The 26,273-nt window shown below is 39.4% G+C and overlaps 1 protein-coding gene across 2 annotated transcripts in view; it reads right to left on the reverse strand.

The window, feature by feature from the left end:
• The window catches only part of rab6ba (RAB6B, member RAS oncogene family a), a 68,725-nt gene that overhangs the window by 9,696 nt on the left and 32,756 nt on the right, over positions 1–26,273 (reverse strand). Inside the window, exons 2-7 of one of the 2 annotated variants that reach the window (XM_085449859.1) lie at positions 25,474–25,532; positions 14,641–14,694; positions 14,228–14,363; positions 11,019–11,130; positions 5,055–5,148; positions 2,741–2,807 (exon numbers count right to left, since the gene is read on the reverse strand). In XM_085449859.1, coding sequence (XP_085305985.1) covers positions 2,741–2,807; positions 5,055–5,148; positions 11,019–11,130; positions 14,228–14,363; positions 14,641–14,694; positions 25,474–25,532 — 522 coding nt within the window. The remainder of the gene's footprint in view (positions 1–2,740; positions 2,808–5,054; positions 5,149–11,018; positions 11,131–14,227; positions 14,364–14,640; positions 14,695–25,473; positions 25,533–26,273) is intronic. The other variant, XM_085449858.1, reaches the window with a different exon arrangement.

Here is a 26,273-nt window from a genome sequence, read left to right on the forward strand (position 1 = left end):
CATTATAGATCAGAATTTGTCGTTTAAAACTCACATTCAAAGGCTTGTGTCTAGTTAAAACTAAAACTAAGTTACTTTTTTAGAAATCAATCCTGTTTCTCCCTCCAAGTGAGAAAACACTTGATTCATGCAACTTTTTGACTTTTATTGGATGAAGGTGACCTGCTTTTTATGAATGCACCTGGCCAATACCTAAAGAGGTTGGATGCTGTCTGCCATTGTGCTTTATGTTTTATTACTGGCTATGGAAATCGTGTACATCATTGTTCTTTGTATGCTGCTGCTAAATGTCAATCTTTGTATATTTGCAGATTTTCCCATTGGTTGGTCTTTATCTATCAATCTCCTTGGGCTGGTTCCCTCTTATTTATCTGTTTATATGTGTAAAAACCACAACCAATACAGCCTTTGTTCTCACAATATCATACAATTGATTGGCCCAAAAATCAGAACAGAATTAGGGAAAAGGGCTTTTAAGGGCTTCACCAACTGAACAAGACCCCAGTATACTTTGGCTCCTCCACTTGGGGAAGCAACTTAACTCATCCTCAATCCAGAGTGACTACTCCAGGTCGTGGCGGTGCTGATTCTCATCCCAGCTGCTTCACACTTAACAGCAAACTGGCCCAGTGTGAGTTAGAGGTCACCGCTCGGTGAAGCCAGGGGCGAGGCAAGACCACTGATTCCAGCATCCTCCACCGAATAGCTCAAGAACAGAAGGGCAGCTCTGACCCAGTTCAGTGCCCACTGGGGCCTCGCTACGGTTGAAGGCATGCAGGAATCTCCAGACGACACCTCAAGGGACGCAATGAAATCCTTTCTCCAAGGCAAAAGCCCCGTAGACTGGTTAGGCAAACTCTCAAAGACACTCAAGTATTTCAAGAGGTTAAAGCTCTGGTCCAGTTTTGCTTGACTAGACTGCACTCCTTAATTTGAGGTTTACTTAACAGACAAACTCTACTCTCCAGCACCCAGGCTTAGACCATCCCAGGCAGGCTGATTTTCAAAGTAATAATGTGGTGATTAAATGTTAATGCTGTGACTTCTTACTTGTAAACACTTGTTTTCTGTAGAATAATTATAAATAAATTAATAAATTAGCCGTTTGTGTTTTATTTCATAGTAATAGTAGATTACTCTTTCAAACAAGTTTATTATTCATTAGTTTGGAGAACTATCTGTGATGCAGTAATCACTCTGTGAAAATTCATGTGTTTTGCAGCATTCACGGTCCTCCTACTTCCTGAATAAAAAGTGTACTGTGCCAGGGTTTAATGCTTCAGGTCCCGACAAACCGTCCGCAGGTGAAGCTGTGACATGCTCGGCTGGCAGCAGCAGATATGAGGTGTCAGTCAGGACAGGTGTATGCAGCTGATGGCTGAGACTCCTGTCACTGTTTAAATGAGCAAACCTGAGACACTGCAGACAAAACCGCAGGTACTGAGTGTCTGACTGACCGCCCCCTCCTTTGCCTGTCAGGCACCAGCGATGAAACAAAAAACAAAAACCTGAGAGTGTCGCGCTGAAAACACTTTAATTAGATGGGTGGCAGTCGTCTATTAGAGTTCACCACCTGTGCGGTGACTGATGCCATGAAAACAGAATGTTTCCTCTTTTCTGTTTTTCGCGATATTACATTTTTTTTAGGAGGGTTTAAAATGTATTTGAATTCAATTACAAAAAGAAGCTGAATAGCTAATGCAATTAATTCCAAATTCTTGGAAATTTATTATTTAAAACAACAGACTGAGTCTAATTAAAGATTTAATCATGCTTATAAAGGCTATATTAGTGCAAGTAATAAAGGGATATCTAATCTACTATCAGACAATCTCTACATAACTATATTAAAGCGGGCGAAATAAGTTAATATATGGTAAAAAAAAAAAGAAAAAAAAAAAAAGAAGACTGGCTAACTATATGAAGGTCTACCACCTCAAGCTCAGGCCTGTGCAGAAACACAATGTGATCCTTGTTTTAGGACTGTAATGTGATTTTGTAATGGATGTCAGTTTATCAAGGTTATGAACCCACAGAACAATTTCATTTTAGTGCTACTTCAATTAGAAATGTGTTAACTAGAATCAAAAAGGTAGCTGTTTGTTACAAATTTGACTGATAGTAAAAAACAAAACAAAAAAACAAAACCCTAAAACTAAAATACCTAATTTAAATAAAAGATTTACTAATACTGGGAAAAAAGAGATTTCATATCATAGAGAAAGAACCAGTAGAACAAATATCTGTATTTGAATGAACATTAGATTAATCTGAAAACAGGGGATTGTATAAAAATGGATATAATTTAACGCAAATTTTTAGTTAAATCTCATGAATAAAAGCTGAATGTCTGCACTTCAAACACATGTTCTTTGATTAAAAATCCACTGTGATCATATGCAGACGCAAAATCACAAAGTCATACGTCATTGACGAATTACTTACTGACCGAACTCGTGTGTGTCTGCAGTCTGCCGTCAGCCAAAATGTTAACAAGGACACTTTCGACTGTTCAAAACCTACAAGTGACTCAACAGTGTTTTATACTGTCTGTATTTTCCCTTATTTTTAACTGCACCTGCTAGGATTGTGGGGGCAAAGCACACAACGACCAAATAACAAAAATACAGTTCGAGTGAAGCGACCGGTAAAGGGTGGGTGGTACAGTGACATTAGATGCTGGTGTGTAAGAGAAGAACCATGCAAACCAACAATAATGTGCCTGCTGCTTAAAGGATACTCCCTTCTTTGCTGGTTTCTTGCATGCTTTCCATCCCTGGAAGGGCAGCAGCTACACGCCGAAACAGCTGAAAAACAAGAGCAGAATAAAGACAGGGTCACACAACACTTAGCGTCTAATCTAATCCTAATACATTTGCTGATTAGCTCAGGTGGTGGCATATTAGGGTCAAAAAAATAAAGGTAAATACAAAATAAAGCATATTAATTGTTATTACATTAAAGTATTACATTATTAATTGAAAGAGCTGGGGAAGGGATAAATAAATCCTCTGAAAAATATGAGCTGGGCCACTCCACATCAAGGAAATCTAAACAGAAAATGTGAGTTATGTTGTCTGAGGCAATTTTCCCAAGGCAAATTAGATCCGGGTGAGAAGCCAGACAAGGAGCGAATCAGATAACCCCTTATTAAAATAAATAAATAAATAAAGTAGAGGCTTGGGGGTGAGCCATGCCTGTTCTTTAGATTGTGCCACTGATGTTTGGCTGCAGTTTATAACAGAGCCTAAACATGTCTTCAGTCCTGAACATTTCATCAAATGTAACAAATTTGGACGTGCCTGTAAGGCAGAAAATATTCATTGTATATCACGTAAAAATTTTCATTAAAATTTCATTAAAAATATTAAAATTATTATACACAAAAAAGTCAGCTGACAGTGATGGGCCAGGTTGGAGGATTCTTCATCGAATTACTCTAAAGTCACAAATTTGCAAATGATAACACCATTTTAAAATGACCCCAAATATCTTGTCGGCAATCTGTGACAAGTTACACCCCGATAACAAATCATGTTTATAGACCAGTATAGGTAATAAAAATAAATGCCTTCTGCTGTAAGGCTGGCACAGCCCAGCAGCTTGTAAAAGGCAGGACTGTGACCTTCATTCGGCAGGTCTCACAGTGCTCTGTTCAGCGGTGCCATTTCACTGTTAGTGCCCAGAAATAAGGTGAAGAATAGCCTCCTCTGTCTCCGCTGCTGTGTGGCGAGCGAGGCGCCCGCCAGGAACACCATTCACTGACAGACACAGTGCAGCTTCCCTTCATCTCACTGCTTATTAACTTCACAGACAGTCATTGTTTCCAACAAAGATCATCTGTTCAGGAACAGAAACACCTTTGATGAACCAGGCTATGCTTCTCTTTGTATCTGAAAGCCCTAAATCTTTTCTAAACATTAGTGTTAGTAAGTAAATGTCATTTAGAGAATGAATGCAGAGCTTTGCCTTGGTAGCAGCAGCAGGGCCGAGTTTTTGACCAACAGTGCTAACAAATGAATTTTTCGATAAAAAACAGCTTTATTGCACCATTCTCTGTTTTGGATGTGAACACACTGCAGCTAAAATAAACATGGAGGGTATAAATATGGAGGAAGAAACACTCCATCCTCATCAAGTGAAGTTTGCTATGATTCAGCCACGGTATTACAGGAATAGAGGCATATTCCAGTTCGGTTTTCCAGTTAGCTTCACCTCAGCTAACTGGAATCCCTAACTGGATCTCTGGATCATGTTTGTGCTGTTGTTCATGTGTTAATCGATCAGAATTAACTATTTAACAGTCACACTGCCAGCTCACCACTTACAGTATTTTAATGAAGAAATAAATAAAAAGAAAAACATGACAAATGTCTGTGGTTTCACACATGAGCGAAGGGAACAGGCACAGCAGGTCATAAGCCTGGTAACAAATAATTATTATATTAAATAACTTGGCTTGCTGTGCGGGTAATTGTACTGAACAGACTGTCCAAGAAGTGGGAGCTTCACCTTTGATGAGTGAAATTCTGGGATTTTATTTGGATGTTGCTGAGCACTAATTAGCAGGTATCTGTGTCTGTGTGACGCTCCCATACAATCTTAATAACAAGCTTAATAACCAAGCCAGCAAACTTTAGCATACAACTCAGCACTCCACCCTAAATAATATGGTCACTGCTGTCTCCAAAAAGCCAACATGCCAGTGGCCAAAATGCTCCCACATGCAGCTACAGATGTGGAACGATGAGGCCTGAGATGCTATTTAAGGATCCAGGATTCAACATACTGAAACCTGAAGACTGCCAGCAAGGCACGTTGAATGCAAATCACGTATTAAGAAAGAAATCGGCCGTGAAACCGTTTTATGAGACAGGAAGTCTCTTCTGCGTGTTTATCAGACCTCAGGGACGCACACAGTGAATGTAAACAAAAATCTCCACGGGGCACCTTTAAGCTGCCCTCCATCCAGGCAGCTTTTCAGTGACTGCACCTGTCACTCACAGGGAGAAATGGCAAACGCTCAACACAAGGCTCTCTCTGAACCCACTCACCTGTTTGACGTTGTAACCCGTCTTGGCACTGGTCTCTATGAACATGACGCTCAGCTCTTTAGCCCTCTGTTCGCCTTCCTCGATTGTGATTTGCCTGTAAATGAAGAGTCGTTTCAATCAAAACACTGCAGATTGGAGATAATAATACACTGTTTATCTGGACACAAAGCCAAGGCTAATTTTGTCATATTAACATTCATCAAAGACAAATGGATGCTGCAGAGAGACTCACTGTGAAGTGCACGATTAGCAGCTTATTATTTTAGGCTGTGAGGATACACCAGGCTTGGCTAATGTGCTGAAAGTGATTAATTACTTTGTCCTGGGAGAAATTAATAACAGCCAATTTGCATTACATTTTAATGAATCTGGCAGCGATTGTTTGGCTCTCGCTGTGAAACTGAGACTGTGTCAGGTGTCCATTAACACAAACAGAGAGATCAGCTCAATCCTGCTGACTCCACAGCCTCAACAGCCAGCAGGTTCGTTAAGACAAGCGGCTTAAATCGGCCCCGGAAAACTAGACCAGTCTGTCCTCACAGAAAGCATTGTTAGGTGTTTACTCCGTTAAAAACATCCGACTGATCTCTTCAAAGCTTCAAACACGGCAGCCCCATATTTTACCGCTTCCTGCCTCTTTCAGTAACGTCACGTTTGCGCAGAAGAAAGAGATTCGGGGATAGAAATAGAAGTTCCTGCAGCGAGAACAGAAAACAGTGCACTAGAGACGTATTTACATAATAATACCACCTGACAGAGTTGCACCAGAGCTTCTGGGACTATTTCTGGATGCATTTGTCTGACTTCCAACTTAAACAACATGGTGCCTTAGTCATCATCAGACAAGCAGTTGGAAAGAAAAGTGCGTGATGGATGTGGGATATGTGGCATCCTAGCAACGCTCACGCACACTTGAAAAGCACTACAGTTGTAATCGAAATGACTGACATCAGCTCTCTCTCGCGGCACAGATTATCCCAACAATAATGTCACTCACAGTAATCAAATCCCTTCACAAAAGCACTGATTTGATCATTATTTCCTTTTCATTAAAATACACTTTACCAGACCAGGTGATTCTTTTTTTTTAATATGTATAGACTTTTGGATTTTAGGTTTAACAGTGAAGCTGGGAGAAAAACATGCACCAAACAGCCTCAGGGTGGATACCAACAAGTGATGGTTTTGTGGATTTTTTTATGGCTTTCTGCTTGTAGTTTGAGTCAAATTGACCAATCACATTTGTGCAGGATTTGGAAGAGCACGCAGGGAACCAGTGCCCGTATTGGATAAGCAGTTTTGGTGACAACTGGTTGAATGAGGCTGAACTTTTCAGCTCAGTTCTGACATCAAGGGTCAGCAGGGCGTGGCTGTGGCTTAGAAGGTAGATCAGGTCGCAAGATTGGAGATTTGATCCCTAGCTCCTCTTGTCTGCATGTCAAGACATGGTTGGGGGTAAGATGTAGGATCAAAAACATAGAAGAAAAAAAAGGGACTAAAACAATGTGGTGAGCTGCTTCCTGTCTTCACACCAGGCCTCGCATAGCTGAGGCTGCCTGGTGTATGATGCACACTAGATTTCTCTGATACAGAGCTCCTGGGGATGTACGGTACCTAAACTCTGCATACTTTATCTCCCCTAAGCACTAAGCACTGTGAAAAGCTCCACCACACATGAATAAACAAAGCAACAAACACAAAGAGAGCCCGGCTCAGAGAGGTGCTCCTCCTGATAATCATTTCATCACACCACAGCACATCGCCACACATGAATCTCTGTTTCTCCTCAAGAAATCTTAAAAAATTTAACAATGACTTATTTTAAAATCGTTGTAAAGGCAAAAAAAAAAAAAAAAAAAAAAAAAGGGGTTTTGCAACCAGAGGAGTCGCCCCCTGCTGGCCTAAAAAGAATGCAGGTTCAAGGCTTGCATTCACATGAAGTCCAAAATATGGCTACACCAAACTAATATTGATGCTTTTCTTATGCCTACATGGACACTGTAGTCAACTAGAAACTAAAGCTGTTTGTGGAAAAATGATTTTAGTTAACTGAAAGGAAAAAAAAATGTCATCTAACAAAAATGATGTGCACATATTACATAGGAAAATGTTTAAGATTCAGTGTTAGTCACAAATTGCCTGAAGAGGCTGAGAACAGTCTGTACAGCTGTCAGTGAATTTCCTGTACAAAAAGCTGTTTGCATTGTAATATATTGTATAATGGTAACAATTATGGAGTATCATCTGTTGCAAGTCCAAGCACATAAGCAAGAGATAGGACACTATGTAGTATTGTTTCATTAAGATTTTGCTGGTTGAAACTGGAGCACTAAAAACCTGCAGGGTTTCAGATTTCCTGCACTGATTTCAACAAACTGCTGTCAGGCTTGGAACTACTGATTTACCTAAGCACGCTGGAAGAGGATGGTGAGGTGATGTTAATGCACTGAACAGCCTTTACTTCTATACCACGGAACATTTACTGGAAGGCTTTAACGTCCACACTGCATTAAAGGAAAAACTAAACTGCACCGAAGCTAAATTATCATCAAATTAAAGACAAAAAGGTTCAGTGAGTTTAAGCACTTTAGCTGGAGGCACACATTTCTAAAATAGCTTGAAGCTTATTAAGCATATAAAGACATCACCTGAAATTCCACCAGCTGAAGATGATAAATATACTTCTTACACTGCGTGGGATAATTTATGTGTGTGTATACACCACTGCAGACCTGCAGCTCCCACGCAGTCTCAGTGTAACCTCAAACCAGAGCTTTTTTACTTCGCCTGTTGTTTTTGTGGCCATGAACCTCTATTGACAGGTCCAGCGAGACACATTCTGAAAGTTGCAATCAGCAGCATTTTTTCCTGCTTCCCCTTCACAGTTACTGACAGTTCAGACACAAACATGCCAAAGGGAATTTCTCTCTAAGGCCGTCAAAGTTGCTGCTACTGCATGCTAAAATAAAGCTGGCCATAACATTTAAATTACTTGATTGTGGAGGAAAACCCAACATTCAGTAAAGTTTTGTATTTCACAAATGGAGAAAGATAAAGACTTCCTGAGTATATTTACATTTAATCAGTAAATCAGGGGATCGGTTTTAGTTCTCGCACCCATGTTTACAGACAGAAACCTACTCTTACGTTTCATTCGTTACCACGCTCAATGTCAACCTTCCAGTTAACAAGCGGTCATTTATAACCATTTATAACCAAAGTTCTGTTACTTTTCATAGCCTTTTGTTTCCCCACAGGAACTGACCCTTCCAGTGGTGTGGCGGGAACAATGGGAAGCACTGTGAGGTCATTTATCATTCAGTCAAACTGGCTGTGGTTCATACAATCATGGGAAAAAAAGAAAGTTCATCCTCTGTCAGTTCAAAGGTTTTACACGTCAGGACACAATAAAGAATTAGCCGGTCCCTATCAGGTCTTAGAATTAATGTAAAAGTAATGCAACAACAAATGACACACGTGCCTTTCTCTTATTTTGTATACATGTGTGTACATATATATATTTGCTATTTATTCCTACTGTCTACTTTTTATATTGTATTCCGGCACAGCTGGTGTGGAGCAATTACAATTTCTTTGCACATGTACAATGACAATAAAGGGCTATTCTATTCTATTCTACATTATTTATTTAACAAAAACTAAACCAAAATACAGAAGCAGTGTGTAGAAAAACCTACTACAGCATGTAGTTCCCTGAGTCATGTAGACTCAGGGAACTAATACTAGGAAACTTAAACTACGAAAACAAACCAGGAATTACGAACTAGAATTTGGTTAGGAACACAGAGGGAATAACAGACAGCATGAGACACAGGAGGAGAGCACAACTGGGAGTAATCAGACCTAACAAGACAAAGACTGTCAAAGTAAAACAGGACGTATAACACAGAGACGCGGACTTGACACTGAGACAGAAGCATGAACTGTGGAACAGGGAAAAAAAGCACAGAGAAGACATGACACGGACACTGGGAAGATACACTGACTGAAATTATAAGCTAGAACAACAAAATATAACCTCAAGAGAACTATAACCATGAATAACAAATAATCAAGAAATATAGATTAAATACAAAATACTGGGTCACACCAAGGACATACCAAGGACACACCATGACATTCTCTTGGAGATTTGTTGCTGTGCTTGGGATCATTGTCCTGTTAATTACCCAGTCTGCCTCACATTTGACTCTAGAATAATTAATTAATATTTATTTGTATGAGGTGAACATGCTAACCGAGGCCCTTATAGTCTGAGTTCTAGCTCTTTCATTTTTTCCAGTTTCTTAGAGCATAGTGTTAACACACACCTGAAATCTCCAGACTAGCAAACCACCAAAACTTCAGCTTGGCAGATAACTCATGGGTAAAAATTTTACTAAGGTATAAGGTATGCCCACATTGTAATGTCACAGTTTGCTGGATGTACTTCTTGGACTTCCTGACAACAAATGTTTTTATGTAAACAAAAACAAAATTAAAAAAACTGTATAATAATATCATCAATTTGGTTATTTTAACTGATATAACAGCTTGGCTGCACTAGGCTTTGTCTCCGTCTGTATTTCAACACATACTCTGCATAAATAAATAACATGTAGTGGGTAAGTTAAATGTTTTGCACTTCTAAATGGTTTCAGAAAAAAAGGCGGAGAAAAAGGCAGTAACTTTCTAAAAGACTTGCTGGTCATTTTCATTCAATTTTCACATCACATAGTTTTTACCATCTGAAATTGATCTCCAGCCTGCATTTTATACACATCAACACATTTTTGCACCAGGACAAAAGTAATTTTATGGTTCAATTCTCTCTTTATTTTCTCCTGTCCACTAACGTATATTTCTGCTCCATGTCCTCTCACGTCTACCCTGTTTTTTTTTTCAGCCGGCCCACTTGAAATCAATCTCAGGTTTATTAAACACTGCGTCTCATCAGCAGTTTCTCACCTACTCTTTCCTCCACAGACACAGTCGGCAGCTTCATATAGAATATGAATAAAAATGAATTCCCTCATGCACACAGCTCATGATGCTCAAGTGTCCCTACAGACGAAAACACTAAAGCAAGCAATAATTTCCCTCTTTGAAGCAGGCTGTCTGACAGGAAGTCCTCCAAATACAGGAGCCCCCCCCCCATAATCACTATAATAATAATACTAATAATAATAGTAATAAGCATAGCCAGTTTATTTCTCATTGGGGTGGCGTAAATATTTATATAAGATTTTTCAGTCCAACATCTAACATCAGCTGGCTGCAACATACTGATGACCTCCTCAGGTATGCCCCGCCTTTCATCCTACAACAGCTGCAGTTACAAAGCCATGGCATGAAGGCGTCACAACCCGCATGGTTTATTGACTTTGAAACTGATGGAGCAGCAGCTGCAATGGGCCTATGCAGAGGAGCAGCCACACTCCTGTGTGGAAAGATCAACCCTGACTGTCATATTCACCGCATCAATCTCAGGTCAGAATCTGTGATCCGTGCTACTGTAGAACACGTCGCAGACTGATTCATTTTCACATTTCTGACTCTTAAACTCCAAAAGACTGTGGCTGATCTCGGTAAACAAACAGGGTCACCTCCTCTCCTGTTGGAAGGTTTCCAGATGTGGGCGTTCCAGGAAACCCTCCACAGAAAAACAGAGCTAATCCATCATCAAAGCAGGCTGCTTTCTTGGGAATTTGCGGTAGCACATTATTTACTTTTTCTTTACAATGTTGTCGGTTCTAGCCAAATCTGGCCAAATGATGGTAAATCCTCTGATAAAAATGCTTATTCTCTTTTATCAGAGGATACACCGGATCATCCTTTATAATTCAACATTCATGAACACCAATGTAACTGACAAGATCTAAATTTTAACTTTTGCATCAAACTTGCTTGATTTCAGTTTTGTCTCTCCAACAAAGATCTGTTCATTAGATCAGAGCGACATACCTCTTGTCTGCCAAGTCTGTTTTATTGCCAACAAGCATGATTATGACATCACTGCCTCGCTCCGTTCTCACATCATCGATCCATTTTGATGTCTGCTGGAAAGAATTGACATCTGTTGAAAAAATTAAAATATAAAAAAAAAAAAACTGTTAAAAAACTAACATCAGACTCAAATGACTGACATTTGATTTGATTTTTAAACATGCGTGGTAGTGCCAACACAGGTGCCCCACAGGAAAATCTATTTGTATAATAAAAAGGATTGTAATAAATTATAAGGCTGTGTGTCCCATTTACGAAAATGTATGACATTTTATGATGTTGTTTATCATAAAATAATGCAAAAAATGTTCTAGGCAAAATTCGAGTCACTATCAGACTGTGTAAAGATTTTTCTTTTTAATCCACAAGACAAAATATGATATCAGATTATTTTCTAATTTTGCTGTAGACGATGTATTTCTATTGAATGGGTGACAAAAACACGAAAACGTAATTCACTTTTGGTTTTCAGGTTTGATAACGAAAACCTAATAAATGATGATTTTCGCACAATTTTTTCATGTTTTTCTTGGAAATTCACTGTTTTTTTCTAAAATATTTCTCATAGATTTGTTTTATTTTTTCTCCCAGTGTGACATTTTTTCAGCAAAGTTATACTAGTTTCTCCATGTAATTATTGATTACTTAATAATTATCATTAATCAATCATTTCTATTAAATTTGCCACTGTTTTCATATAAATTTATCATTTCAGTCTTGAATTTATTTATTTTTCTCCTTTTTGGTTGGACTTTTGTAGTTTTTTTCCCATCAGTGTTGGAAAATATGTAATTTTGTAATTTCACTGTGAAAAACAGTAGTAACAGTTAGAACCTCACTGATAATCTTGCATTAATAAAGAAGATTTACAGTTTTAAAAATGACTCCCGGTCAAAAAATATTAGCTGGTAGAGGGCGTATTGAAGTGCACATGAATATGGTTAGTACTGTATATGGAAATATACAATAAATCAACATACAACACAGCTACTTCTGGCTCTGGAACATGTTAAGGTTGCTAATAAATTCCTTTGACCTTGTCGGGTTGAATGAGTATGCATGCTGGCCTGCATGTAGATAAAGGGTCATGTTGTATTCTTGGACTGGGAATTTGATGAGACAAGACTCCATGTTTTTTTCAAGGTTAAAGAGAACATGGGTTAAGGAGGAGTGGATAGTGTTTTTTAATAAAGCGGGGTTAAAATTAATTTCCTACATGCTGAGTGTCTCAATTGTTTTCTCTTTTGGACAGAAAACATGATCCAGATAAAGCTACACAGTACAAGGAGAAGCAAAACCAGAAAGAAATATGTTGTGGAATGAAGTAGGAATGACTTCAGCAGGTGTAGCTCAGGGTCCTCCAGCCAAAGCATCCGATGGCCTTTATGTAAGTTTAGAGCAGCTCATTCTTCTGTGAGCAGTACACAGAATAATTAAAATTGGACAACACAAACAATGAACTTTACTCTTCAATAAGATTTCACAGAGTCAGGTCTTAACCACCTGTTTTGCTTCTCGGGTCGATATGAGGTCACTTTTTAATGCTGCCGTTTTCAATTGAAGTTAAACATCTGGCTGGTTAGTGTTAATAAAGTGCAGCTTCAAATAAACTCTGCTTGGACTTACAAACAATTCCGTCTTCAGGAAAAACACCTGTTAGCCTTGAGTAACGTTATCTTTACCTCACCTGTTCCTTGTTGCAATCTCTAAACCAATCTCTAATATAATGGAGAACTTCCGTTGACTTCCTGTTTCAAAGGGAGTGCCGGCAAGCTACTCCAGAAGGGGCTTTCTGAAGCTTTTTGATCAAAGTAGTTAAGACACTAGATACGGTTCACTTTTATTTCTTTTAATTGGAGTAAAATACCTTAATGACATCACAGCCTCATGAGCCACTTTAGAAAGTGAGAAGCAGCAGAGATTTTATAGTATCAGCCTCTAGATAGCATCAACCACCACAAAGAGCTTCTTCTTCTACACACCTGGACATTTCTGATGGACTTTGACTACGCTCCTAACGTCTGTTGGAGTTATCGTTTGGAAACAGGAACTATTAAGGGAGCCTACCCTGTCATAAATCCTTAAAGGCCCAATCAGCATGCATTAGTTCTAAGTTTTATGAGCACTTTATGAGCAAATTTAAGCTCCCTGTAAGAACAATTAAAGGACATAAGCCTCAACATATTATCTGCCCACTAACCATTACCCAGCATGCCTTTTAGCAGAGTAACTGCGGCATTATTAGTGTTAATAATTAATAAACATAGACAGGCTATTGTGTGCCATGTTGTGAAAAGAGCTACCTGTACAGAATTAATGCATCATATGATTAGAGCTGTGAGTATGAAGGGTGCACAGTTAATATAGGGCCCCTCTCAATACTCTGCAGCTCTTCTGCCTGCAGATAATAAAACACATTTAACCCTCTGAAAAGCCACAGTGGGTGTTTTGTCTGACTCTGCTGTCAGTAAAGGGAAAAAAGCAAATATTGGAACAGTTTATCAAGAGTTCACCATCTCAAATTTTAATAACTAATATATCTTTGTTGCTCTATGCACCTGTTTTCCTTTCTCACTGTGTTTTTTCCAGTTTGCCAAAAGACAGCTACATGGGAATAAATGATGCCGCCGAGTACACCAGCGACGCTAAACGGAACAAGACCTGTTGACCTGGAGGAGACACTAAGGAGATGACGGGGCTGCAGAGCTGGAGCTAAGAAGAGGAAACATAAACGGTTCCAGCGTCATATGGGGAAGGAGAGATCCTCAGGCAACAAGACTGATGAGCTCAGAGTGCTGATTAAGACACATGGGTGCAGTGTGATGCGCTTCATGGAAACATGGCTCACACACACACTTCCTGGACCACAATGCAGCAGTACTGGGCTTCAGAACGGTTACTGTTGGTGCTGTTTACATTCAATCAGCTGAAGCAGAGGTAGCATGTGACCTATCGAGGGATTACGTTTGTAAATGTGCAGTTTGACTAAGATCACGCCTGTCTGTTTACATCTTCGAGGTTTACACTTATCTCCATCACTCTCTTTACCATCCCTTTTAATAAATACATTCAAAATACAGTATCCCGGTACCCTTTGCACAGCCTTTTGCATGCTTAACATTAAAACTGTGACATATCAATAAAAAAGAAGCAGCAATTGCACTGACTTGTGATGTCGTAGACCACCACGGCCACGGTGGAGTCCCGTATATAGCTGGGGATGAGGCTCCTGAAGCGCTCTTGTCCTGCTGTGTCCCAGAGTTGCAACCTCACCTGGGGTTCAGAGAGTGAAAGCTGAGGAGGCTGAGATCATTCAGATAGTCAGAGAGCCTGAAAACAGTAAGCTCCCCCCACACACGCAAACATTCATTATTTATACAAGCAGACCTTTCATTTCCAAGATCGTACAGCTGTATGATAGATTCTCTGAGATCAGCAGACACATTTAAACTAGCAGGACTACATGCAGTCAGACAGGTCGTTGTTCCACAGCTGAACACAATCACAGTTCACACAGTTTCTGTCTGAGGGAGACTAACATTTAACATCTCTCTCGTGACATGATACAGCTGTAACTTACCGTTCGATCTTCCAAGTACATGGTTTTCGACAGGAAGTCGATTCCAATTGTGGCCTGGTTTAGGGAAAGAAGATAGCCACGAATCAACATCACTCCAAATATTCAGAAAAGCAAACAGCGAGGAAATGAATCAGCCACATTAAAGATGCAAAAGGTGAAGAAGGGGACAGACTCTTCATGCAGGCATGATCACATCACCCTCATGTAGGGGATGATCAATATCCACACAACATGGTGAATGTTCAGTTTTATCACACTGCTGATTCAATTCTAACTACTTACAAGTTTCTAATGTCTAGTGATTCATCATCAAATACAGACACTTGCAGAAGGTCACGGTGTGTCAGCATCACCCTGCAAATGTTCACTTAAATAATAAGAACAGCTGCGTTATTTTACTCTCTGGTCGGTTGTTTTAATCACAGCTCTCATCGTACATTTACACAGTAACAGCAATCTAATCATTTCCTTATTGTGTCATAAGGCAGATGGCAGTGTGTTCCCTCTTCAAAGGATGTTTACTCTCCGCAGCCAAGCCCACAGCTTTCTGCTTTGCTGCCTGCCATGATATCATCAGGTGCTTTGGCTCAGACAAACTGCATCCAAGAAGTCAATATTAAACTGCAGACCTGAGGTTGGTTCTTTTAGTGGATTCAATGGGCTGAAAAATGTACTTTCACATTGAAAATTATGAGCAGGGCTTCGTTTAAAGATATGCAATTACGTTTGTGAAAAACATTAATTTTAGTAAGTGTTAAGGTTCAAAATATTGGGGATGGAGACAAGAGAAAAACCACAATAACAACACTGGTCCGGTCGGGTTGAGTCAAACGATGATTTAATGATCACACACGTGGGAGATGGACACTGATGCAGACAGCCTCAAAATCTCAAAATGGTGGAGCATTGCTCAAACTTTTATAGCCTCTGGTGCCTCCACCTTATCATAAAAGCCTAAACATTCACATGCTTTCTCTCACACAGCGCCTAAGCTACGACCTTGGCTCCCTGTTTATCTGCTCCTGCTGAAATGGGGCAGAAAACTCCAGCACACTCTGTTCTCTTCTACTCAGACAAATTAGATTTCTTATAACTCAGCAGTATAATGCATCATAAAACAATATCATTCATTCACAACAAGTCAGCAGTTTAATGTAATGCAAATCAGTTTAACTAATGCAATAGTTATCAGCTTCTTCTAATTCAGGAGAATAATGCAAACTAAAACTACATAATAATTCACAATCTTTAATTAGGGGTATAACATGGCATAAAATAATATTATAATCTAACAATTATAATATAAGGCATTCATCTGGGAAAAACTATCTAACTGACGCCATCCAATCTGCTAATTTTAATGTAGAATAACTTTAGGATATTTATTGAAGTCAGGCAGAATTTTATCTTTCTATCTGTCAGAAGTTACAGATCCTGAAAGGGCAGAAGCTTGGTCGTGCTTTTTAACACACAGCATTTTTTCCATTATTTTTGAGCGCTCATAGCTTCATAAGTATAGCAGACATCTACATAAAATGTTCAGGGCTGAAAAACGGACTTTATCTCTTTTGGAAACTGCAACCAAATGAATTTTAAATCTCACCCCAATTGTCAAAATGTCTTTTTTCCTTCAGAAAGATTTGAGCATCAGTACCACAGGATATCTCATAGTTTGATTAAGTCTGTGCTCTATGTAGAAGTAAATCATAGTAGCAGGACAATCTATGGATTGGATCTATAGCTTTCCAGTGCTGTGATAAGTTAGCAGTTTCTGCTCTCGTCTAAATATGATTTAACCTCATATTTAATACATGTTTGTCTTCTGCTCACACTGTGTTTTACAATTTTCTAATAGTTTTTACGAGACGCTTTTACATGCCCACACTTCATTTTTACCACAAAACTGAAGCTGCTCTCACTGAAGAATAAACTGTGACTTCTGTAGTGAATCATGGCTTGCTGAAAAGCACAGCTTGCCTTCTTTCAGGAGCAGTTTTTATTCTTTTGATATCACAATGGTAACAGTAACAAAACGATAGCTTGGTTGCTTGAACGTCCAACAATACGTCAGGTCTCAAAAGCTTAATGATTTGCAGTCAAGTTGGAGAACTCAACCCAATTCTGTTGGGCACCATGTATCTTTAATATTAAGAATAAATTGTTGATGGATATGGATGAGCTTAAAAAAGCATTCAATTACAGTGGATTTAAAAAAAAAAAAAAAGATGTACATCCCTTGTCATGCAGCACATCCAGATGTTTAGTTTCTTGATTTATACGTGGAGGGAAGAGGGTGTAAAAGGTTCAGTAGTAGCTGGCACAACCAGCTACTACTAAGTCTGCAGCTGCAGCTTTGAGGTGTCTGACCTCGGCCTGCAAACAGGAGTGGCCAGTTGGAGCCGATACTGTGGACGGGTGACAGGTCTGGATCAGAGGATGAGGATGCACACAACAATAATTGTGCTGATCTCTAAATAAGGAGCCGGATGTATATATTGTGTTTTTTTCTGTGCTGAGCAGCTCTGCGGGGTGCCCACTGCCCACTTTGACAGAACTGGGCATCAGCAGCTTGCTCACGCACTCGTTTCCTTGGTAATGCCAGCTACCACAGTGGACTAACTCAGAGAATCTGGCACAAAGGACAGGATGTCATTTATACTGCTGCTTTAGACCCACTCACATCAAGCACTGCCAGGATTAAACTCACCAGCCTCAACAAATTCAAATTATAAACATTAAACATGATTAGAAGTGAAATCTAAAATACCCCGCCCATTTTCTTTCTGGAAGAATATCTTTTATATGCACCAGCATACCGAGGACGACACCAGATTCAGTTTGTGGAAGCTAGGTGAGGAGCAAAACAGCAAAAATTTCCTTTTTTAGAGACGACTCCCTTAAAGAGATAAATAGCCTCCATGTGAGAACAGAAGGACGTCCTGAAGAGCTGATATAAGAAGACCGGTCGAATCCAAGACTAAAAATACCAAGCTAAAGATGAATGTGGTATACTAGGGGGTTAAAAGTGTCATTTTTTAAAACTATCAACACAGACTCGCTTTTAAATTTTTTTTTTTTTTTTATATGAGAAAACAAATGCTATTATATATTCTTGAATTAACTTGAAATTGAATTAAATTAAATTGCATTAAAAGAATAAAGATGTTTTTCTGGGGAAGTGGCAGAGGTGCTGTAGACTCTTCTTGGCCCTAGTTTTAAATATAGAATCCCACATGGACAACTATACATGAGACGGATTAGATCACGAGAAATTATTAATATCCCTTTTAAATCTTTAACCAGCGCGTGTCGTTGGAAGACAGACGAAGCCTTTACAGCCCATCCTGCTGGCATCTAGGGATGAAAATGAATTTAACGGATCGGAGAGAGTTTGGTGACATTATATTTTTAAGTAGTTTGTGTGCTAGTGAATTACAAAGAAATAAACACTGAACAGAAGAGACAGAAAATTACTGGTTGCTGCCTTTATGTTTGTAGAGAATCTGAACATTTCTACTTTCAAGGTCCTCTGTCTGGCAGGGACGCAGCTAAAACCCGCAGACCTCGAATCACAGCGAGCAATCACAGCGCTGCAGTCACAGACATTTAAGAACACAAAAAATCCAACTGCTCTTAAGTTTCTAATAGGATGACAGAGTGCATCTATGATGAAGTCTTCATTCTCACTCAGCAGGCTGCAATAAATAGAAATTAGAGCTTCCTGAATTTTATTAATAATATTAGAATCAGTGCACTCATAATTTTTAGTCATTAACATTAAATTTAAGATTTAACCCATGTTTCAGTCCTGGTGCAGGGAAGAGGAAGACGTTGAATTTGAAGTGCTAAATAAGAGAAGACACGGGAGTAGTTCATTGTTTTGCTGTAAGAATGAAAAATAAAACCAAGCGGTGACATCTTCAGCTTGTTTGTTCTATCAAACCCTGAGTTTTATGTGTCGGCAATTCAACTATTAGCCAGTTTAAAACCAGTGCTCTGCTGACTCTGTAACTGCACAGCTCCAAACCTCCTCTGGCATGAACATCAGCATTGAAACTGTGTGCCAGGAGCTTCATGGCACGGGTTTCACTGGCCGAGCAGCTCCTGAAGGTGTGATGCGACAATTATTCATACAGTTTAGAATAATAACTTTATGAAAAAACAAAACACTGAATATTTTTAAAATATATCAAAGTGTCAAAAAAGGTCACTTTGTCACAACCTATGTACAAAATCTATATTTACGGTTCGGTTTGACAAAGGTGGTTTGGATTAAAACACAACAGTTGCCACTTTTTTTATAGCCCTGTTTGCTTGGTCACGTGGCTGACGAGGCTGTTCCAAAATTTAGGTTCTGCAGCCTCAAAGCGTAGATGCCTCTGGATTTAAAATTAGAGCCTGTATGAGTGAAAAGGCCCTGATAACACGATTCAAGAGACCGACTGCTGGAAGGTGGTCTCAGCAGATTTGTTATATAAGCAGGAGCCTGGCCATGAAAGGTTTTAAAAGCAATTCTGAATTTCACTTTAATTGTTAGCGCTTTGACAGACTGGCGACCTGTCTGTGGTGTACCCTTTCTCTTGCTCTGTGACTGGAGGGACAGGCTCCAGCCCCCAGAGACCCTGAATTAGATATGTGGAAGAAAATGGATGGATGGATGAACAAATTTGGAATACTGATGCCAAAGAAGCACCAAAAAAGTAATATGTCAGCTTCTATCCATCTGTGATTAGACCCTCCCCACGACACCGAATATGAATTGTCCAATAAATCAGATTCACCCCTTGCTACACTAAGCAGCTGCATATTTGGGCACAGCAGACAGATGCAATCACAGCCTGGCAGTCGGGGCTGAGTGACAGCTCCACCACAGCCGACAGGAGCGCTCTGCTCCCAGAGGCCTCTGAGCCCTTTAGCATGTGCTACCAGGCGGTGCGGACGCCTGCTTCTGTCTCTCTCGCGGCTGGATGGCTGCTTGATGGGAGGCTGCTGCTTTAGAGGCAGCAAATGTAGCTCACCTCGCTCACGTCCTCCTGCTGACTAAAGCCACCGCCACGCTCGGTTTCATCTTCCTGATGGCCCTCTGTCTCTGACTTTACTTAAGCTCTTACTTCAAAAGACTCAACTGGATCTGCTCAAATCTAACGCGTGAAAATAAAAGCAAGTGAAACCACGACTTCTTAAATCTGCTCATCGGGACAGATGTCTCCTACGGGCTGTATTCTTATCGTTTTTCCACCCTCACCAGGCAAATCTAGCTTCCCCGCTGAGCAGCCGCATAAACACTCACACTCAACTAATGTGCGCTGAATTTTAATTAATACTCCGTTGTCTCTGGAGTTGAGTCTGCAAAATCATTTACAGCCCTACCTGTCACCGAGCCAGGCGGGAAACAAGAGGCATTAAGACACGGGCAGAGGAGGGCAGCAACCACACACACACACACACACACACACACACACACACACACACACACACACCTGGGGAAGACTTTTTAGCTTTGGCTTTGATCTGTGGCTACATAGTTGAGGTTGTGGCATCTGAAACAAAATGGTTAATACACTAGCTTTAAAAAAGAAAAAAAAAACAAAGGAAAAAACGCACCATCAACAAGGACTTTCAAATGATTTTAGCTTGTGCACAAATTTGATAACCTGATTTTTTTTTATATTTCTCTCTGCCTGCTGCCATTACAGCAGAGAGGGGCAGAGACTGACATTAAACAGCATATGGGGAGCTTATTAAATAAGCAGATTCTATCAGCCCAGCATCTGTTTGCCTACCATGTCTGAAGAAGCATGGGGGAAGGAACGGTGTCTGTCCATTCAGGCACCATAAAGATGGTACAGTTATTTTTCGTCAGAAGCATGTCCACCCCACACACACACACACACACGTTTCTCAGAATTACTGCACTTAGCACCGACTGTGACGGCTGTTAGATTTCAAATTCATAATTTCTCCTGCTGCATTCAGAACTCAAATCTTCTGCAGTGGCCTTGATGCAAGGCAGCCTTTTTCCAGAGGGCCCTGGACTGTGCCAAAGCTGCCTGTTGTCTCAGATTCATAGTGTTTATGGAGCCATGAACAAGAGACCCCCCAGGGGGTGGAGGGTTTCCAGCTCGGTGATCTGCTTTTAGTGTGGATCATGTGGTCCTTCTGGCTTCACCGAGTGACGACCTGTACTCCCGCTGGGGCGCTTTGCAGCCAGGATGAGAATCAGCACCTCGCAGTCTGAAGCCATTGTTCTCAGTCGGGTGAAGTGCCCACTCTGGTTTGGGGATGATGTGCCTTCTAGTATCTCTAGGTCTTGTTTATGTGTGGGGTGAAGAGCGTAGATGGAGATCTGCAGAGGTTGCACTGGTCTGTTACGGTGAAAAGAGCAACGCTGTTGATTTACTGGTTGAACTACATTCCTACCAATCACCTATGGCTGTGAGTAGTGACTGAAATAAGAATGTGTCAGACGGCTGAGAGCCGCTACACCTCCACACTGGAACAAGCAGTGGAGTGGTTCAGCTTCTAAATAGGATACTTCTTAGACGCCTCCCACCTGAGGTGTTTTTGGAACCCAGGGAGGAGACTCAGGGGAGTCTCAGCTGGCTTAAGAATGCCTTTGTCCCCTCCCAGCAGGGCCGCAGAAGGAGGCCAGTCAAGTTTCTCTCTTCCCACAGGAGGAAATGGAAAATGTTGCAGGAGGAAAAGGCTTTCCTGCTTAGCCTGCTGATTAGCGACAAAAAAATGACCTCTTATAGCTGTAGACAAAAAAACAAAACAAAACAAAGACAGTTGTCATCTGTGTCACTGACATCTTTGTTCCCTTTGCAGAATTGCAAAGGACTTTCCGAATTTTGTTCTTGAAAAGCACCATGTAAATAAATAAAAACCTTATCCCCCATTTAGGATTGTCAGTGGTGGATGGACCATAATTTCTGTGCTGAAAATTAAATGTTTTCTTTTCACACAAGCAGTCCTATGCAGACCTTTCTCAGAGCAGGCAGCCCACTATTTTCTGGCAGAGAACTACAACCTCGGAGATCCTCATCCCAGGTGATTCACACTCCTCGGATCACCCACTCTTAATTAAAAGTAAGTACTACAAAAACTAGCTTAAAAGCTATGGAGTGGCATTTGGATGAAGGTAATTATCCAGAGGATTTGGCATGTTATTAGCATGAATGAACAAACAAATGAATCCCCTTTTCCCAGGACACACTAAGACGTCATAAAAAAAACTCCACAGCCAACCTTAGCCAAATATGAGCTTCTTCCACTGCAATTTGTGAGAATGAAACTAAAGAAATGACTGTGCACCACGGAGACTCAGTAGCTTAAAGACCGAAAAAGACATGAGCCCCAGCAATCAGTGTGAAATGTCTGGCTCTGTAGACTTTCATGACTTATGAGTTTAAAAATATAAAAGGATACAGAAGCAGCTGTGAAGACGCAGCATCACAGAGCTAACACAGACAGTTTAATCCACACTCAATGAGCCACCCAAATCTCATTACAGCACAGCACAGAACTAATGCGAACACTGAAGAATAGAGACTTGTCGTTCTCCCTTTTGGAGGGTTAGCAAAGAAAACCCACCAACATGGATAATATAATAAAATGGATGATGTCAAACAGCAACATCATCTCCCATCAATATCTGTCTTTAATACCTTATGTGGTGTTTATTCAATTCATATAAAAATTACATGGAAAACATGGTGGACCAGACTGTTACTATGATGAACTACTGGAGAGTTCTTAGTAAATTATTTAATTAGTAGTAGAAATATATGTATATATGTATGGGAGGGGTTGTACTATCCTCGGTGAAAAGTAATCTTGGAAATCAGAACCAAATTGATAACATTAAAACTGTGACATGTGGGGTTCCTCAGGGCTCTTTTTTAAGACCACTGCTGTTTATTTTGAACATTAATGACATCTGTGTAATTTCTATAACACTGCAAACTATCAGATGACACCAGCGTAATTTACTAATTTAAGGACTTAAATTAATGAATTAAGTAAATTAAAGACCTGGTTTAAATATATGCTATTCTGTTAAAATAGCATATAAAAGAAAAATAATCTTAAGTTAAACTATATACATGATATTTGGAAATCGTTCAGCGCACAGCAATAGGAAAATTATGATAAATTACACTGAATTAGAAAAAGTAAATGAAATTAAATTTCAACAATAAACTATGCTGGGAACAATACATCAACAAAATTAGAAATAACATATCTAAATCAGTCACAATACTATATAAGTAAAAGTTTACATAAACCAAGAATCACTATGCAGCCTGTTCCTTCATGCTTCCATATATATGGCATATTGTGTGAAAGTATGGGAAAACATCTACAAGACAAATATTCAGCTAACATACATATACACATGCATACATAATCAACATACATATTACAAAAAGAGCCGTAAGAATCATTAACACCCTCTAACTCACCATTTATGAAATTTAAAACACGTCAATTTAATGACTTATTTGAGCCTAAAACAGTTCAAACTATGTACAGAGCAAGGCAACATGCATTAACCGCAAATATTCAGAAGTAGTTTGCAGTCAGACAAAAACACCATGCATTCAGGATGTTTCATAATCTAGCTGTTAGAACCAAGTGTAAAAATTACAGCATTACAGTCAAGAGACTAACCACTGTGAAATAACTGCACAGAGGAAATCAAAATCTGTTTGTCATTGTACACGCAAAAAACAATAAACAGAAAACAAAAGGGAAAAAACTATGTGAATATGGGGATGATTTTACTGGGTAAATAAGCTGTTTGGCTTTTCCGTTCTGTTGAGTTCTCATTCTGCTCATCTGGATGTTGCTTTGTAAATTATTAGATATTTCCTTATATCTATTCATTGATCTATTTAGCATCCAATCCAAGACGCTGACTTTTCTGAGCATATGGCCTCACTTACTAGTTTCCAGACTTACCTAACAGAGAATGTTAATTATTCTGTAATTTTCTTTGGCCTGCTTAGAGTCAAATACATTTCCTTTTTTTCATATGTTGCAAAGCTGATTTCTTTTTAATACTGTAGAGTTTAACATTACAATATAAAGTACCTTGAGGTGGCTGTTGTGAATTAGTGCTATATGAAAAAAATTAAGTTGAACTGAACTGATATTCCAAAGTACATCCCAGTGAATAATGGATGTACCTTTCGTACCACTGGCTGATCAGGTCCAAGAGTGTACTTCAGAAGTTGAAGTGACTGCATGTTGTTTCATGGTGATAGTTTATTATGCTTGAATTTACCTTACTGATTGCTTTTATAGTTTATTGCCTCAATTTCCAAAAATAAAGCAGGAAGACAAACTTTTTTTTTTTGTAACTATCTGTATCTTCTGGCCTTTGTAATCATCTTAACTGTCTCCACTGATACCTTATTGGGTAATCAGTCCTGTGAGTGTATATATATTAGTTTGTCCTTTCCTTTGTCAATTTATTTTGCCCCTCTAATTTATTTCCTCATGTTCAGTTGTCTGGATTTCCCGTTAAATTGTACTTCTCTGGGATTTGTGTTTCCTGTTTTTGCTTTTAGTCAAGAAAATTTTTATTGAATTGAATTCAATTTTATTTATATTGTCTTAAATCACAGCAAACGCTGCCTCTAGGTGCTTTACATTGCAAGGTAAAGACCCTACAATAATGGAGAGAAAACCTTATCAGGCAGGAGGATTTGAAATGGTGACTGCCTTTGAGATCCATGTTTGGCATTTTTGGTCCTTTGTTTTTGTAACATTTAAGCAACAACATCATTCTTCTGTGTGTCAAATTATTTGAATTTGTAGGACAAAAAAGTAAAGGTAGATGGAAGTAGTGTGGAAGAAGGTTAGATCAGGTACTGAGGAATTCTTTAGAGGCTGCTGTAGATAATTTAAAGGCAGTAGCAGATTAACACATGCCTGTGGGATCAAAGCCGCAGGTCTCCAGTTTTAGAGGCAGAACATTATTAACTTTGCTGGAGCTCTGCAGAGTCTGCAGGCTAATTTTATACCTGATGGAAACGGTTTGTCTTAGAAAATGACCTGAAGTTCACATGAAATGCAAAGCTTTGTTTTCTACATATATGCAAAGTCATGCTTCAAAACAATAATGCTAATAATGTATATGATCAACACTATTCAGCAACAAAAAAGTCTTCCTCTTCGTCTGTCTTGTCATGACGTAGTCAGGTTTTCTTCAGATAATCAGATTTAGTTTTTCCATATATTACTCAGGCTCATAATACTGTAAACTCCCCCATAAAAGAGCCTTAGAGAGCAGCAAGACTCCCTCTTAAACTATCAGAGAGGGCGGACAGAATAGTTTTGCGAGATTTATTTTTAATTCTGTTTTTATTACTATGTAAGTAGATACTTTTTGTTTATAAACCAATAAAGCTGCAGGTTTTATTTAAGGGTGCTTTGCAGATGCTCACAAAGAGCTCTGGAAATGCTGTAGCTGCAAAAGTACTATTTTGCTTTTAGGATGTCGAGTGAGATTAGGCTGCTTACAGGGATTCAAAGAGCTCTTGATCTTCAGTTCAAAGGTGTCTTTTTTAAAATCACTGATGGCCATAATTTCCTTATTTTACACAAAGAGAAGAATTTGTATTTGCTGTGTATTAATTTCCTTCATTATTATCGCAGTATCTAATTTACTTAGGCCTTATTTGTTCTAAGTTTCTGTCTTCAACTTATCGATTTACGCCCAGCTTTATGTTTCACTATCAAAGGAAATGCCTGCAGCCCAGTGTCACTGATCCATCAGGATAATTATTAGAGCCAAACCATTCAGCCTGTGCTTGCAGCACCTACCTGATATGTGTTGTCAAAGCTGTCATACATGAACCGTGTGATCAAAGACGTCTTTCCAACTGCAAGACAAGAAAAAGACAGAATGCATTAAATGACAGATGAGGGGCTTTGTGTTCCAGCATTCAGGCTCTCAGCGAGTGTAACAGCAGTATTAGTAGTTGTGGTTTCTACCATGGCTGTCACGACTGCCCAGGGAGCTCATTAGTGTGTGTTTGGGGTGACCAGGAGGTCAGCAGGGGCATCGGGTGTGAATATAATTACAGTGCTGCTGCTACTAGAATTTAGGTGTTCCCCAACACATATACCTCCCATCTGATGTACGAAGTCAGGGGAACAGGAAGATGAGATGCAAGGAAATTGCTATAAAATGATAGGAAACCTGGACGAAAAGTCATCCACAGTGCCATTATCTGAGGCTTCAATGAGTTTTACTGACATTTAAAAACATCTGCCATCGGCACGGCCAGCAAGCAGATTCATAAACTCCAACTTTCCTGCTTTATAAAGTGCAGAAAAACCTGTTTCTCAACATGGGATTAGAGGAGACTGGTTTGTTATGTGTTGATGCTTTTCGATCTCTGATTTCATGCATTTTTGTGCACCAATCAAAAAGTGATAATAACCGTAAAGCTGCTTGATTATGTTTCCTAGCTACAGTCAATCAAAGTGAATGTTAAATGATCAATATCCAATTTTCTGGATTTTTGCAAGAGAATAAATATTAGCTGTTAATAAAATCGCTTTAGTTCTTTTAATATCAAATACCTTATACAGTTTAAAACATAGTGTGCTTTGTAATG

Source organism: Copadichromis virginalis, linkage group LG23 (genome assembly GCF_057382275.1).
Source record: "Copadichromis virginalis isolate Kocher_CV1m ecotype Utaka linkage group LG23, C_Virginalis_male_GT1.1, whole genome shotgun sequence".
NCBI classification, from domain to species: domain Eukaryota; kingdom Metazoa; phylum Chordata; class Actinopteri; order Cichliformes; family Cichlidae; genus Copadichromis; species Copadichromis virginalis.